This window comes from Cuculus canorus, chromosome 11, assembly GCF_017976375.1.
Source record: "Cuculus canorus isolate bCucCan1 chromosome 11, bCucCan1.pri, whole genome shotgun sequence".
Classification (NCBI taxonomy): domain Eukaryota; kingdom Metazoa; phylum Chordata; class Aves; order Cuculiformes; family Cuculidae; genus Cuculus; species Cuculus canorus.
Window position 1 is genome coordinate 5,375,811 of NC_071411.1, and position 15,372 is coordinate 5,391,182.

Here is a 15,372-nt window from a genome sequence, read left to right on the forward strand (position 1 = left end):
CAAATGCTTTACAAATTAAAGTTCCATTAGTCTCCAAGTACATTAAATATTACACACCTCATCTATAATACAGTATTTGCAACAACTACAAAACTATTTTAATTTCTAAACTGCATGTTAACTTTGTTTACTTTTTATTAATTTCAGTATCAGCTTTGGAAGATGACCTATTTCCAATTGCTCGCTGCCTCTTTTGTTCAGACAAGGTCAAAGTTCACTACACAGAAGAAAATCTAGCAGTCCTACATAACCGACTATACCAAAAATAACATTTTCAAAGAAACCAACTACAATTAGTAGAAAGTGTCATGGAAAAATCTGTTCATTAAATTTGAAAAGCAACTGTAATCCTTTAGTATTACAACTCTTGTATGCTACAGGTGCAACAGTTTTGTTACTGATAATAAAAAAAAAAAACCCACATCACTTATCTGGACAGAGAATTGGTTCTTTCAGGTGAGAGTTCCGAGTTTTTAAGTTGAATGACTCTGTAGTCAGAAGTTGCCTAAACCTCTTTGGAATGTGACGGTGGCCCGTGTGGACATATGTGCAGTTCACATTCCCATGCTAATCCTAAGATTTTGTGACTCGGTATGCATTCCCCTTTTAGCAACGCAGTTAAATGCAGCAATGCATTTCCTGTGCTCACCTGAAGTGTCTGGCTGAACCGCTTCAACGGGGTGGCTCGTACAGGAGGAATGAGACTCGCTAGCGATGTAACTCTGGAAAGTGGCTTCACCCTTTTGTTACTGGGCTCCTGGAGTAGAGAAGAGTACAGGGAAAAAAGGACAGGGAGAGTGTGAGCATAATCAGCCAAGCCTTGCTACCAGTTCTGCTGATTTTCCTAAGGAAGCATTTGGATAAAGTAAGTTTGTAAACTCCATATATTATTAGGGTAGTAAATAAATAATAGCAGTTTTAAATGCTGACAATGACAGATCACTCTTGGCTGTACATACAGACCCTGGAAACAGGTGAAACACATAATGATGGAGAAGTTGTCATGGTTGGGAGCAGGGGAAGGGAGAAAGGTAAAGAAAGGAAAATCATTTTATTATATTAACTCATTCTTAAAAGAGAAATTTTCAGCCAGGCTCTGCAGCTACTGGATGTTATGATAATCTTGTCATTAAAGAGAATACTTCCAAATAAAAACAATTCCAGTTGTTTCTTTGCCTCTGGCACTGTCACAGCATGTGACTCTATTCAGTTAAATATACTTTATTCCAGAAAATATAATTTAGACAGAAATCTCTAACTGTAGTTGTCCCTTGAGTGCATGTTCCTCTGGATATACTTATTTATACAGGCAAATATGTAAATAACATATCTACATATATTTAATTTTTCCATAATAGAAAGGAAAATTAAACAAAAAGCTACCATAAAGCATCCACTTAAATGTTTTTATTTTCATGTATACTTTTAACAGCACTTATAGTAATACATAACCACTTCAATATAATTATTCTGCAGATTTTAAAAAAAGTTAAAAGAAATCATAACACAATAAAAAAATGATAATAAATACATAAAAATAGAACAGTTACCCTTGGATTCCTAACCTCCATCTGACATTTAACGGATCTTGAGAGCACATGCAAAAGGCAACTTTTGACAGAAAAAGAGCCAAACCTTCCAAGTGAAGTTAAAAAACCCATCCAACATCACATTTCAAGGACATCCTAAAGCAGTTCATCTTTCTTTTTCAGCCATGCTTATAAAGTTTGTGTAGGTTTGCTATGCCTCCAGTTCCTTAGACACAGCTTTAAGAAAATGAAGCATGCCTATGATCCTTTTGTTCAGAATTCCAAATCCTTCTGGAAATAATGCAGATTTGTCATTCTTCCTGATACCAAAAAATAATAAATCTCAGCAGCCATGATCATTGTCTGTATTACCGGCAAAAAAGCTTCTCTTCCATTAGCACAGCAACAGAGGAAAGGTGACAAGCAGCTACATATTTAATTTACTTCCCAGCAGGCAGACCTGGAAATCCTTAACTGCCAGCTGAGGCGAGGGACAAAGTGTTTAACCCTCTCACAAAAATAACATATTCCATCACACATGAAACCTGGCATTAAAGCATTTTAGCAGCTTAAATCGAGTTATATCCTTATCTTCACTGTTGCACTGCTATTCATATTTCTTCCTTTTCAGCCACCATGCCTTTGACACAGGTTTTTCAAGGAGTAGTTTTTACGTCATTGCAGCACCACTAGCATAGTTATCTACAGCATCACCATCCTCACCTCCCTCCTCCCCTCCCCCCAAAAAAGAAAAATCATCTTTGAGTTTCCATTATAATTCTTCTCTATCTGGTGGCTCAGCCACGAGCTGTTTCTTTTTTATGATTATTCGGAATACCAGTCCTGGTGCACAAATACTATCCTGTGGCAGAGCGCGCTGGTTATGAATCTTTGCTGCACTGCAGTGAAAGGACACGGAGTCCCCGGCAGAGTCGGGCAGTGCTGTGCCAGCAGCACAGCTTTTGCCAGCAGCAATACCTTTGCAGCAAAGGCTGCTGAGGCATAAATATCACACCCCGAAAGCAAAATCTGGAAATCAAGAATGTATGGACTTTCCAGAAGACAGAGAAAGGGGGATTAGGATTAACAGAAAAGATTTCTCCTCCCTTATTGCTGTATGCTTTATCATCTTACAATTTTGCTGCCATGTATATGTTGCTTGGTTGAAAGCCAAAACTCATGCAAAATAGCACAAATTTGATCCATACATCATCACAGCCTTGTCTTGCTCAGCAGTTAAATGCTCCCCACGGTTTTACAGACCTTTTTTTCACACACGTGGTGATCTAATCACAATTTTGCACAGTTATTTCAGTCTTAACTTGTAAAAAAAAACAAAGTCCAGAAGCCCTAGGATAATTTTCAAGGCATCTGCTGACAGCAAATGGAATCACAAAAGAAGTGAATCTGTATTTCACTGCATCTCTTGCAGCATTTGCATGCACTAAAAAAAAAAAACAAACCCAAACAAAAAACAAAAAACACACACAACAACTTGAAAGCAACTTTCTAAGCGGTGTTTAAAAACTAAAGTAAGGAACAGCAAGTCAGTCTATCCTCATCTGAATACTTCCAAATACTGTGTTCCTGCAGCTGAAGTTTATTAATTACTGCTCAAAGCCTGCAGGCTAAGCACTCAGACCAGGACCTAATTTACTTTGCCATGTGGGGCACATAAACCTCAGGCAGCTGTGAAAACTGATGCACGGCATCAAATAACCTTGGAGCAAGTCAGCCAGAGTAAAAAGAATGGAAATCACCTTCTTTCTCTTGAAGAGTATGAGGGGCTTGAAAAAAAGAAATCTCATTTCCCCTTCTTCATATCAGACAGCCCAAAGGCTCTCTGAAACCTGTGCCGTCTCCTAGATACACAGGATGCCTACAGGTCGAGGTGAACACAGTAGAGTTTCAGCCAACAAAAACTAAGCTCTTCTGGAGCCTCTGGTTGTCAGCCACCAGAGGTCAGCACTTGTCCCAGCAGTCAAAGGAAAGTTACACTAAGTAATGGGTTGGGAAGGTAGCCTTCAGAGATCCTACTCCTTCTGTCTCAACATCCCATTTTGTCTTTCTCATGTAGTGTATCATATTCTGATCTCAGACTGAAAAACCTGATCAGAATTCAAGACAGCTAAAATATGTAGTTCAAAGTAGGGATGTGATTTTATTAAAAGAGAAGAGCATTATTATAGAATTCTCTCCAACAGAATGAAGATGATTAATCAATAATTTCATAAGTCTAACACTTTACACCTTTATCAATTAGAACTGAAACTGAATCTTGTTGATCAATAGCTTTTAATTACAGTGAAAGCTTTCTGAATGCTTCTAATGTGATTTTTACTCCACATCAGGAACAGTCTGTCAGGTTAAGATAGTCCCCTGGAAGTGAAAACTCATCAAACCTTAGTGTTCTCAGAGATGTCCAAAAGAAAGAGCAGTCAGCGCTGAGTCACCCCCTCCGCTGTGGAATAAACAAGTCTGCAGAGATAAGGCTTTGACTGTGCAATGAAAATACAGCACTACCAGAGCAACTCTAAAACCTTAAGATAGTAATACTGAAACTGATAAGACATGCCATCACAGCATTTCTGTTGCACAGCCCACATCCGTTCTGCCTCTACCTCCCCCTTTCATCAATACCCTCAATCCCAAGCTGTGTCACCTCTCCATCCAGCACCACAGAGAAGCTGAACAAAATACTGACGCCACTGATCGGAACAGGGGAAAATTCCACAATCAAGTGCATAAAAAAAGTAAGTTCGATAGACGGATGTTTTTCTCACCAAGGGCTCCGTTCTTCACAACCAAGAGATCAAATGCAAAGAGGGGAGTTTGTGAGCGGTTCTGCTTTACCCAGAGATACTGACCAAAATCTGCACCTAGTTCAATAAGATTAGGGAGCTGCATTCCAGATACTGCTTCCCAAGCCTCTTCAATTTTCTTTTTCTTTTAAAAAGTAAACTTCTTGTGGTTACGAATTCCTTGTACATGTGTTCATTATTTTACTAATTTGTCTCTAAAAGAATCTCAGCTTTTCCAGTTAACCACGGTCCCGCAATCAAATCTTTTGGGGTATGAATCTAAACACATAGGAGCTCAGAACCGTGTGATTCCAGTGTCTGTCCAGCGTGAAGAGGCTCCAGTAAGGATACGTTGTGCAGGTGGAATGAATATCGGATTCCAGGGCTGTACCTCTGTGCTCAGACGACTCACAGCTACCAAAGTCACCACTCCCCCTCCTCCTCTTCTGCTCTCCTTCCCAGTTCACAGAACTTCAAAGCAGATGGGATTGAGGGATGGATTTTGTGGCTGGATCCACTTGCAACGACCATCACCTGCCTAGACTGGGAACTGGGCCAAGTTATGACACAAAAAAATCAGGAGTTACAACATTTTGCCTGACCTTTTTAATACCAATAATAACAACTTTAAAAAGAATGTCAGAGTTTTTAAACTACTACATGTTAGACTGCATTTTCAGAGTCACGAAGGCTTGCCAAAACAATATGGGAAGTAAGTTAGAAAGCAAGACATCCAGACTACAGTTTGGCAGAGTTTCCAAAATGTGGAACTGGTGTACGTGGACAAGTAATGTTAATCTGACAGGGCTTTAAATTTGATATAAGGCTAAATAAAGCTGAGGGAAACATGAGTGCAGGAACTTCAAAGACCGAACAGTCAAGTGAAGTCAAATTAATACCTGACTAGGCTAGAACAAAGAGCAGATGGCTTTTGGAAAGAGCTGTGTATCTGAACTGAAGATGACTTTGGTAACATTTGAATTCATTGAGTAAAACAATAAAAGCTGGAAACACCATGTATTTATGCAGCCTCAAACAATCCGAAAAAAAGAAGCAAATCCGTGTCCAAAATCTGGATGGTTCTGGAAAGCAGGCAGTAGATTCCAAACGACTCATATGTCCTTCTGAGAGAGTATATTTTTATTGTAGACTTTTCTGGGCAATTTGTAGGATGAAAGATGAGAGTAATCACAATGGCATCATCACTGATCATCACCAATTTAGGACAGGAAACTATGAGATAAAAAGTTTCGAAGATGCCATGCCTCACCATCCCTCTACTTTGGCATGAAGGACACAATGCTCTAGATTGCTTCTTCAGTGCAGTTTATTCCAGAGATCCTCTCTCTATGTATATATTATATATAAACACACAATTGTATTACTAGGCTCTTCTACATACTAAACTCTAATCTAATGGTTTAGACTGCTGAGTAAAAAACGGAAAGCTCTAGCTTTTAATGTATAGGTCTCCAAAAATTAAGTCTTCTGCTGTTGGACAGCTGAGAAGTGGAACAGCTGCAGCTGTAGTGCTAACAGCAAGCCATACTCTTCTCAGTAATTTCTGCCAGCTTCCTCTTCAGTAAAACCTGAGTCTTTTTGCCTCGCATAACTGAATGAGGTGCTGCTTTTTAGAACTGTGATATGGTCACTACAAAATGACAACATCTTGGCAAAAAGGTAACCTTTTTATCATTATATTTGGCTCCAACACAAGCAGATTACCATGTAAAAGCCTGAATCTCTGCACACAGCACCCACTCCCGGGGCAAGCTAAGCACTCAACAGTCATAGAAAAATGTTAAAGCAGAACAACCTTTGGAGAATTAGGTACTTACACTAGCTGAAATGTACTGACAGCTAAGTTAATGTTATTTTTATTTCTTCCTTAGTGAAGCCGGCACCTACTAATTGGATATAAGATAACACACTACACAGTTATGGAAAGCTTCTGAGAGGCAGTTAAGGGAAGAAGCTTTCTTGTGCTCTTCATCCACAAAATAAAACAATTCTTTCACTAGTGCATCTAAAGTATGGAATTTTCCCAAAGTTCAGAGCAGAGTGTCAGTGAGTTAATCCATTTAATAACATCGATTAGCTTTCTACACATTGTTGTCCAGCAAGGCCACTCACAGCTTAATTATCACACTTTGATGGCTAAATTACTATAGCAAAAGATTGGTTGTAATTTTCTAATAAACAGCAGGAATGGAAACAAAAAGAAGTAGGCCAGGCTCCCTTTGTATTGCCCACAGCACAGCAGAAACGATGACCTGGATAACACATCCAGGAGAGCAGAGTAGCAGTCAAGGTGCCATATAAAAGGTCTTCATTTGCTTCAGTACTTCACTTCAAAATTCCTTCCCTCTATGCTCTGGAGCAGCTTAGCCACTGTTTTCCTTCCAGTGAACAGTAAAAGCAAATGTATGTTCAGTGCTGGTATGATTGTTTTTCCACCTGACTCTCCCATCTCTTATCAGCAGCTTCAACAACAGTCTCCATGTCGGAGAACCAGTGCCGAATTTGACAAACAAGGGAAAATATTTCCCTGAGGGGTCATTACGCTGATGTCTTCAGCCCACGTGCAGCGCTACCCCGACCACATTGTGTTGTTTTTTCTGATTGTATTGAAAAACAAACTCAACAAAAGGAACTTACAGAGATTTTTAAGGCAACCCAGAAAACGAGTGCTGTGTGAAAACTGCTACAGGAAATTAGTATTTTAGAATATTAGAATGTACCCTGTTTACTTTCAAAGGCAAACTAATCTTCTCTCAGTACACATACAAAGCCACTGAAATTGGTAATGCTTGTTAAAAACATCCTAACTTACTGGAGTTCAAAAAGTTCTGAGGTAATTATTTACTGTAGTAATTCTGGATTTGGTATTGCTCTCTTTCTTGTCATTTTATAAATGATACACTTTCTATTTGTGAACAAAGACAAACAGATATCTAAAGCATTTATTCTGTGCTATGGGACCACTCATTAGGGCAAAATATTTTAACCTAAATTAGCCTCAAAAGAGTTAACAGTGTAATAAATGGAAGACACTATAAATTGAAACAGTACAGTAAGCTTTGTTGCAAACATAATTCACCAGCAGTGCCAGCAAACTAAAACAGAACCACTCTGTTTCAGACTTCATGCAACTGCCTAAATTTCCATACTCCTATAACTTTAAAGGTTATTAGTTTCTAGTCAACTTTATAAGGGTAAGTCAACATTTGTCATGGCAGGAAGCCCAACATTATTTTTATTAGTCTGCTACTAGTTAAATTGGCCTAAGATTAAACAGTTCTAATAAATGCCCCAAAAACCTGGAGCTTAATAAAAAAAAATAAAAATTAAGCTCTGTTCCATGGTACGTTATCAGTATTTAACTTCCAGAAGGATAAAACAACCCAAATAAAACAAACAAAAAATGTTAAAAGAGAAAAAACAACCTATGTAACAACACAGCCTCTTAATACAGCAAAATAAAATTAAAATAAATTAAGCCAGACAGCTCCGACTTCCTGCACCTTCAGAGAGAAGCAAATCTAAAACTAGAACAATATTCTCAGTTGTTTCTGGTTTCATTTTTTAATACTTTAATCAAGAGAGATTATGCCTTTGCTTCGTAGTACCTTAGAAATTTTTTGATTGGGAATTTCTAGAATGTTCACTCTTCTAGAGCTGAGGTTGAGGGTCAAGGAAAACAAAGTAGGTGACTCTAAAGCAGTTCTAAGTATAGTTCAGTGTTGCATAAAGTTAACTGTAATCCACACAAATCCACCCTAAAACCTGGGAGAGGCATCCCACTAGTAAAACTAACAGCATGGCAAGAGAATTTCTTAAACTACTCAAGTAAATTGATACATAAAGGCAACTTGACCAGTTAATGAAGTGTCTGTATCAATGATACAACTTTCCTTCAACTCCACAGGTTCCATTCACCACCTGTGCTCTCTGATGGGAGCAGGATGAGGTGTGTTATTCCTCCACCGCAAAACCAAGCAAATAAAGCAAAACTGAGAGACACTTTAATCACACTGTTATAAAAAAGAGGACCTAAAATGATAGTCAGGGTACAACGAAAAGCCATATAGAGAACTGGCGAAGTATTCTCAGTCAAAGAAAATCAGCTGAAGTTTGCAACACTCTATCGCATCATGTGTTCATGGAAGACCTTGCCACAAACAGGCTCCCCTTACTAGTCATCACTCTTAAGACCTCAGATTTCATTTGCTATATGCAAGACAGAACCACTAAAGTGTCAGTAGCGTAACGACAGGCTGCACCCAGTGATCTCGGTTGATCATTCATTTATCTGCAATATCAAGAAATCAATATGTCTACCAGCAGTCAGGAAACGAAGGCCAATTAACAGAAAAACCTCACACTGAGGTGAATTAACACAAGTTACAGAAACTCTGAAAACCCCAGACAACTAATGTAGAGTTGATTAAATTCTGCATTTCCTCTTATTAGAAGCTGCTTGTACAGACTGCCTAAGAAGGACCTTTTTCCCTTCTGGAACAAAGTAGATGTGAAGCTGGAGTGCCAATTAACAAGCAGACATCATACAGCGAGTTACTGAATGGAAAAATAAAGGCAAGCTATTTGCTTCAAACTGCCATTACGCAGAACAGATCAGCCACCCCATGTGTAGGGGTTTGACACGTTTCCATGTTTAGCTCACTGCGGTTACACTGCACATGAACTTACCTGAAATATATCAAATGTGCAACTTGCTAATATTTCATTAAAAATTAAATACATACATGTATGGAGATCAAAGAAAATCCATGACTCTATCTTTTGGCCCTTCTCCCTCTGGCTCCATGCCTGGTTCTCATGTTAATGATGTGCCACGGCCCAGAAGCCTGAGGTTACCCTTCAGGTTCGTTTTCCTGCACTCCCTATGCAAATTACCCACAGTCCTGAGCACGACGCAGCCCAGACCTCCTGCACATCAAAACAGTGAGCATATCCGGAGACAACAAAAGACAGATTACGAACAGCCCTGATCCCTAGGTCTAACATTTCTGCAGTATTTAGAGATGTAAGCAGACATATTGCACCTCGGAGACCAAAAGGAATTCTACACCACCGTTGTAGTTTTTTTAGAGCCTAAACCCAGGCACTGTATTAGATCCTGTACAGCAGAACATCCTTACTCTGAGGAACTAGTGTCTTCCTTCCCATGACTTCATGATCAGACCTTTAAACCTCAATCTGTGATCGTGCGACCTCTTTCTAATCTGCTGCCCAGTCCCTGGCTTTGCTTCACTTTGTTCCCTTTGGAGAAGATCATAAGGGAGTTGCTTTAACCAGTGAAACATAGAAAATGGTGTCTATCACTGGGAAACATGTAGGGCTTTTTATATGTGAAAGCAAGCAAATTTCATGTTTTACTAATTGTCTCTATTTTTGTACTGTAAGAAAGCTGGAATGAGCCCAACACCTCTGTACTGTTTACACCTAGACTTGTACTACAGTATTTTATGTGGGATATGCACTCATGCGTATAAAGGCTGCAAAGTATTTCCTATATTAACTCATTCCTCAGACACTGCAGTGTTTTGTTGCCCTCAAACTGCATTTAGAAGGATAATTGTACTTAGACTAGAGGTGCACTGGCCTTTTCTCAGAGCCCAGATTTTTACAGTTCATGTACATTTGAAACATTTGTCATTGTTTGTGCCTGTGCAAGTTCTGTGGAGTTTATGCCTAGGGAGCTGCTGTGCTTTAAAGAACGAACTGCAGAGTAGAAAACCTCTATTCTTTTCTTTGCAACTGACTTGGTTTTCAGTTTTCCACTGCTGCTCTGCTGGCTCTGACCGAAGCCAGCACAAGAATAAGGAAAAACTAATCTATTGCCCATAACTTTCAGCTTGTTACCCAGAGATCTCCAGCTGGAAATTTGGGAACATTTCAAACATACAGTATATGCTTAAGATTTTTGCTGATTTCCATCCCATGTAAGTACTAGCATACTTGATCTTTCAGATTATATTTTGTATTTGTTCAAAACAAACACTAAACTATTATTGTCGAATAAAATCAGAGGAAGTATTTTATAATCATGACTTTCAATTTAAAAACAACACAAAACATCTATACAGCAGAAAATCTGTTCTATTCCACATATATCAGCATTTATACACAAGTTAGTTTACTGAATAAATCAACCACCTTCAAATGTTGATTGCTAAACTGAAACTCAGGTTCTCAAAGCCAGAAATTCATAACTCCCACACAGCAAGCTAGCTTTCCGGTGTAGTAACACAAAATTGTGGTAGAAGGCGCCCAAAAGCTTTATTTCAACTTTAAAATACTAAAGGGTAGAACAGTAGCTTAACATTAGAGCTTCTAAAGAAAGTGGACTCCCCTTCCCCCTGCCAAGCTGACAGATTTCAAAGAAGGATACATACATCTATCCTCACAATGCCTTTTCCAAAGAGCAGTTCTTATTTCTACTTTCTTAATCAAATTCTGGCGTGGCAGGTGGTCTTTCCATAACCTCCTAAGAGAAACAGTACAGTGTTTAGAAGTTTCTTTTTCAGAACAGTGGAAGTCCATCATAATGCCAGGAAACGGCCTGAAAACATAAGGTGCATTTGCTTATTCATATAAAACACCAGCTGAAAGATCATAAATCCAAACCCACAATTTGCATACTGTAATTTGATTGATCACCTCTATTATTAGATGCTTCCTTGTGCTCTAAGCTTTCACTGAGACTTTTTTCTTTGAAAAAAGCTTTTTCTTTGAAAAATGTTTTTTACTTTCCAGATGACACTAAGCTGGGTGGAAGTGTGGATCTGCTGGAGGGTGGGGAGGCTCTGCAAAGGGATCTGGTCAGGCTGGACTGCTGGGCTGAGGCCAATGGCATGAGGTTTAACAGGACCAAATGCCGGGTCCTGCACTTGGGGCACAACAACCCTATGCAGTGCTACAGACTACAAGTCTGGCTAGAAAGCTGCCTGGAGGAGAAGGACCGGGGGGTGTTGGTTGACAGCCGACTGAACATGAGCCAGCAGTGTGCCCAGGGGGCCAACAAGGCCAATGGCATCTTGGCTTGTATCAGAAATGGCGTGGCCAACAGGTCCAGGGAGGTGATTCTGCCCCTGTACTCGGCACTGGTGAGACCGCACCTTGGACTCGATGATCCAGTGGGTCCTTTCCAACCTGGTGATTCTATGATTCTATGAAATTTGACTATAATCAAGCTGCCCTTCCTAGCTATGAGAAAGCAACGCTCCAACTCTTCATATTTGACAATTCTATTCATTCACAAAAAATCCTCCATGCAGTAAAGACTAAAACTAATATTTCTTTATACTATAGTTAGTAAAATGAGTACACTTAAGAGAACCATCTGGTACTTAACTTGTGTTTTACACAGATGCATACGTACACATGCACAAACACTCTGGGTCTTGTTCCAAAACACACAGCTGGAAAGAAAATCCACTTTTATTAATTATCATAATTAAATTCCTTTACATAAAAGTACACTGAAAAGCAAGAGTGCAGTATCTTCGTATTAGTTCTTAGCTTAAGCATCACAATTAAAAAGGGTCACTTAGCTTATGTTACTTTTACTTTAGATCCATTCAACTACCGGAGGTAATTAATCTTTGATGTACTTGTATTAAATGCACCCAGTTTAGTAAGTTGTCTTCAAGTTACTCAGCAAACAAGACTAATGAAAAAGCTATATATTTAAGTGATAAAAACTTCCAGAGAGAAACTGTATCCTTCGTCCAGGTATCCTTCATCCAGCACAGCTGGACAGAATCCCCCAGATCACTGTTCTCTTTCCAAACAAGCACACAAAGCAACATTAACCTAAAACATCAAATATTTAAGTCTTTCACAAGCATTTGTTTCTGAAATGTTCCACCACTTATGATAATTTTGCAACTTAATAGACTGAGTTTGAACTACCAAATAAGATTTTTAACATCACTTGAAAGGATTTCATACTTCTTAAGAAACAGTAGCCAACCTGCAGACAGGGCAGAGTTTTCAGTTAACCACATACCAGATAAATTTCGTGGTTTATTACTAACAAGGAAAAGACAGATAACGCTTTAAGACAGCGTTTTCCAGATTCCCTCGCAGTTCCTGCATTAAGTTCAACAATTTGTAATTAACAGTCAGCCCGGGACTAAAATACAAATAATCTACTTTAAACTACATATCTAAACCAGGTATTTCTCAATCAGCCACTTAAAAGATTCATTCCTTGAAGTGCAAGATGATAAAAACCCAGATTCTTTGTCGCTTGCCTTATTCCAGAGGAAAGTTCAGCATCTAGAAACGGCAGAAAAGGATGCCCGAACAAACCAGGTACCCGTACGCAGAAGCCTATTTTCAAAGGACATTACTCCCCTCCAAAGCAACACTGATCACACTATAAAGAAAAACCAAGTCGCAACCGCATCAGCAGCGCCTCCAGTACCTCCGTCTCTTTAGCCGGGCTGGTCACCGTCCGCACTTCCAAGGCACAATTCGCCCTCTTGACGGAAAGATAGAAAGGATAATCCTTAGCCACCATGGTGGCCGCAGCAGGAGCCGTTTCGGGGGTCACAGCTGACTCGGTGCGAGCACAAACCGCGCAGACAAAGGCTCCGTCGGCAGCTCCGCAGCGCCCAGAGCGGCGGCTCCGCCCCGGGGCGGGAGCGACCGGTGCCGCGGCTGACCCGAGCCGAGGGCAGGGCCGCGAGGGGCCTTAAAGCACATCCAGTCCCACCCCCTGCCATGGGCAGGGACATCTCCCACCGGATCAGGCTGCCCAAAGCCCATCCAGCCCGGCCTGGAACACCTCCAGGGATGGGGCAGCCACAGCTTCCCGGGGCAACCTGTGCCAGGGCCTCACCATTCACGGGACAAAGAAATTCCTCCTTATGCCCGGTCTAAATCTGCCCCTCTCCAGTTCATATCCATTGCCCCTCATCCTATCCCCACAAGCCTCTGTGAACAGCCCCTCTCCAGCTTTCCTGTAGCCCCTTCAGGTGCCGGAAGGTCACTATAAGGTCTCCTCTGAGCCTCCTCCAGGCTGAACAACCCCAACTCTCTCACCTGTTCTCGCACAGGAGGTGCTCCAGCTCTCGGATCATCCTTGTAGCCTCCTCTGGACCCGTTCCAACAGCTCCATCTTCTTATGTTGAGGATTCCAGAAGTGGACACAGCATTCCAGATGAGGTCTCACAAGAGTGGAATAGAGGGGCAGAATCCCCTCCCTCACCCTGCTGTTGATGCTTCTTTTGATGCAGCCCAGGATACAGTTGGCCTTCTGGGCTGCGAGCGCACATTGTCGGCTCATGCCGAGCTTCTCATCAACCAGCACCCCCAAGTCGTTCTCTGCAGGACTGCTCTCAAGCACATCATCCCCCATCGTGTAATGAAGTTGCAGATTGCCCCAACCCAGGTGTAGGACCTTGCACGTGGCTTTGTTGAACCTCATGAGGTTCTCAGAAGCCCACTTCTCCAGCCTGCCCAGGTCCCTCTTGATTACATCCCATCCTTAATGGCACTGAACCACAGTCCCAAATGGCACAGCAGTTGCGTCCCACATCCAGACATCCCTAGTCTGCAGGCCACATTCCTGATAGGAATGCCACAAGGTTTCTGTGAGGGTGGTGAGGCAGTGGCCCGCCCAGGTTGCCCACAGAACCCATGGCTGCCCCGTCCCTGGAGGTGCTCAAGGATGGGGCTTTGAGCATCCTGGTCCAGTGGGAGGTGTCCCTGCCCATGGCTCGATGATCTTTAAGGCCCCTTCCAACCCAAACCATCCTATGATTTTATGTTATGCTGCCACAACACACAGCATTGCTTTTATTTTTTTCTTTCGCCTTTTTTTTCTCCTGTTCCCCTATGTTGTTGCTTTTCCTGTCTGGCAAGGAGTTTGTTGCTCGCGTTGTTCAAGTTCCACTTTTGGGGCTATTGTTTAGTGAAAGAGCTCCCCTGCCCACACCCCTCATTGTAACAAGCTGAGAAAGTGGAAGAATGCCTTTGCCTAACACATCTCAGGGCACTTCAGTGGCTGCGGAGCCAGGCAAATCCTGTTTGATGTCCACCTTGGAACAAAAGTAGTGAAAAATTCCTGAAAACAGAGAGGAAGCGTTTGGGGCTCTGTCTGCAACACAGGATCGATCTGACAAAAAGCGTGTATGGGAGACCAGGAAGAGGAAACTGAGGAGGAAGCAGGACAGGGGGAGGAGGGATGGGAAGGATATTTTCACCCAAAGGGAAGCGGCACAACCAAGAATAACTTTACAGAGTTTGGAAGAATTAACTGTTTTTAAAGGCAGATTGTATGACGGATGTTGCTTTACAAGTATTTATTTTCCTACAAGTTGTTAATCAGATAACGATGTCTTTAGAATAAGCTTAGTCAAATAGCAGACAGCCCTTATATGGGTACTTTCCTTTGAGTTCACCAATATCCCAAACATACAATGTCTCTCGCTTATTCTCCTCGGCCTTTTCAGGAGCAACTGAAGTAGACCCAGGGATGCGATCCTGCCACTGGTTATTCAGACCTTTCTATATTTTGTTGCAGTCTGCTTATAATACAAAAGCCCCCACTAGCTTCCCAACCCCGCTGTTCCTGGAAAATTGCTAATACAAAGTTATCAGTACTTCCAGATGTTCAATTATTCTAGAAGAAAATGTGATATTTGAACGTTTTGAGTGTTATGTGTAGTACCACTCCCCCATCGCCATCATGGGAGGATGGGACAGAGTTTACTGAAAGCAAAAAGTGTTGACAAGAGGCATCAAACAGCTTTCAAGAAGAGAACAGTTAAGCAGACAGGACATTTCAGAGAAGAGAAATCAGAACAGATGCAATAAGGGTCTACAAACTATGTGGGTCAGAGAAAGCAAATAGGCAATGATTTTTCACTGCATTCAACTGGAGAGAAAAAAAATCAGTGCAAACGATTAAACCAGATGGTAGCAGATTCAGAGCAAAGAAAAGCAGGTAATTCTTCACATTAAGTAGGATCTTTGTTACATAAGCATTTGTCACAAGATCCTACTAC

The 15,372-nt window shown here is 41.0% G+C and overlaps 1 protein-coding gene across 8 annotated transcripts in view; it reads right to left on the reverse strand.

The window, feature by feature from the left end:
• The window catches only part of ARHGEF3 (Rho guanine nucleotide exchange factor 3), a 104,010-nt gene that overhangs the window by 17,286 nt on the left and 71,352 nt on the right, over window positions 1-15,372 (reverse strand). For 4 of the 8 annotated variants that reach the window (XM_054076676.1, XM_054076678.1, XM_054076677.1 and 1 more), the window contains one exon: window positions 650-757. In XM_054076676.1, the coding sequence (XP_053932651.1) occupies window positions 650-757 (108 nt within the window). Of the gene's footprint in view, window positions 1-649; window positions 758-1,550; window positions 2,239-12,785; window positions 13,013-15,372 lie in introns of those variants that run through there. The other 4 variants (XM_054076681.1, XM_054076683.1, XM_054076679.1 and 1 more) reach the window with 4 other exon arrangements.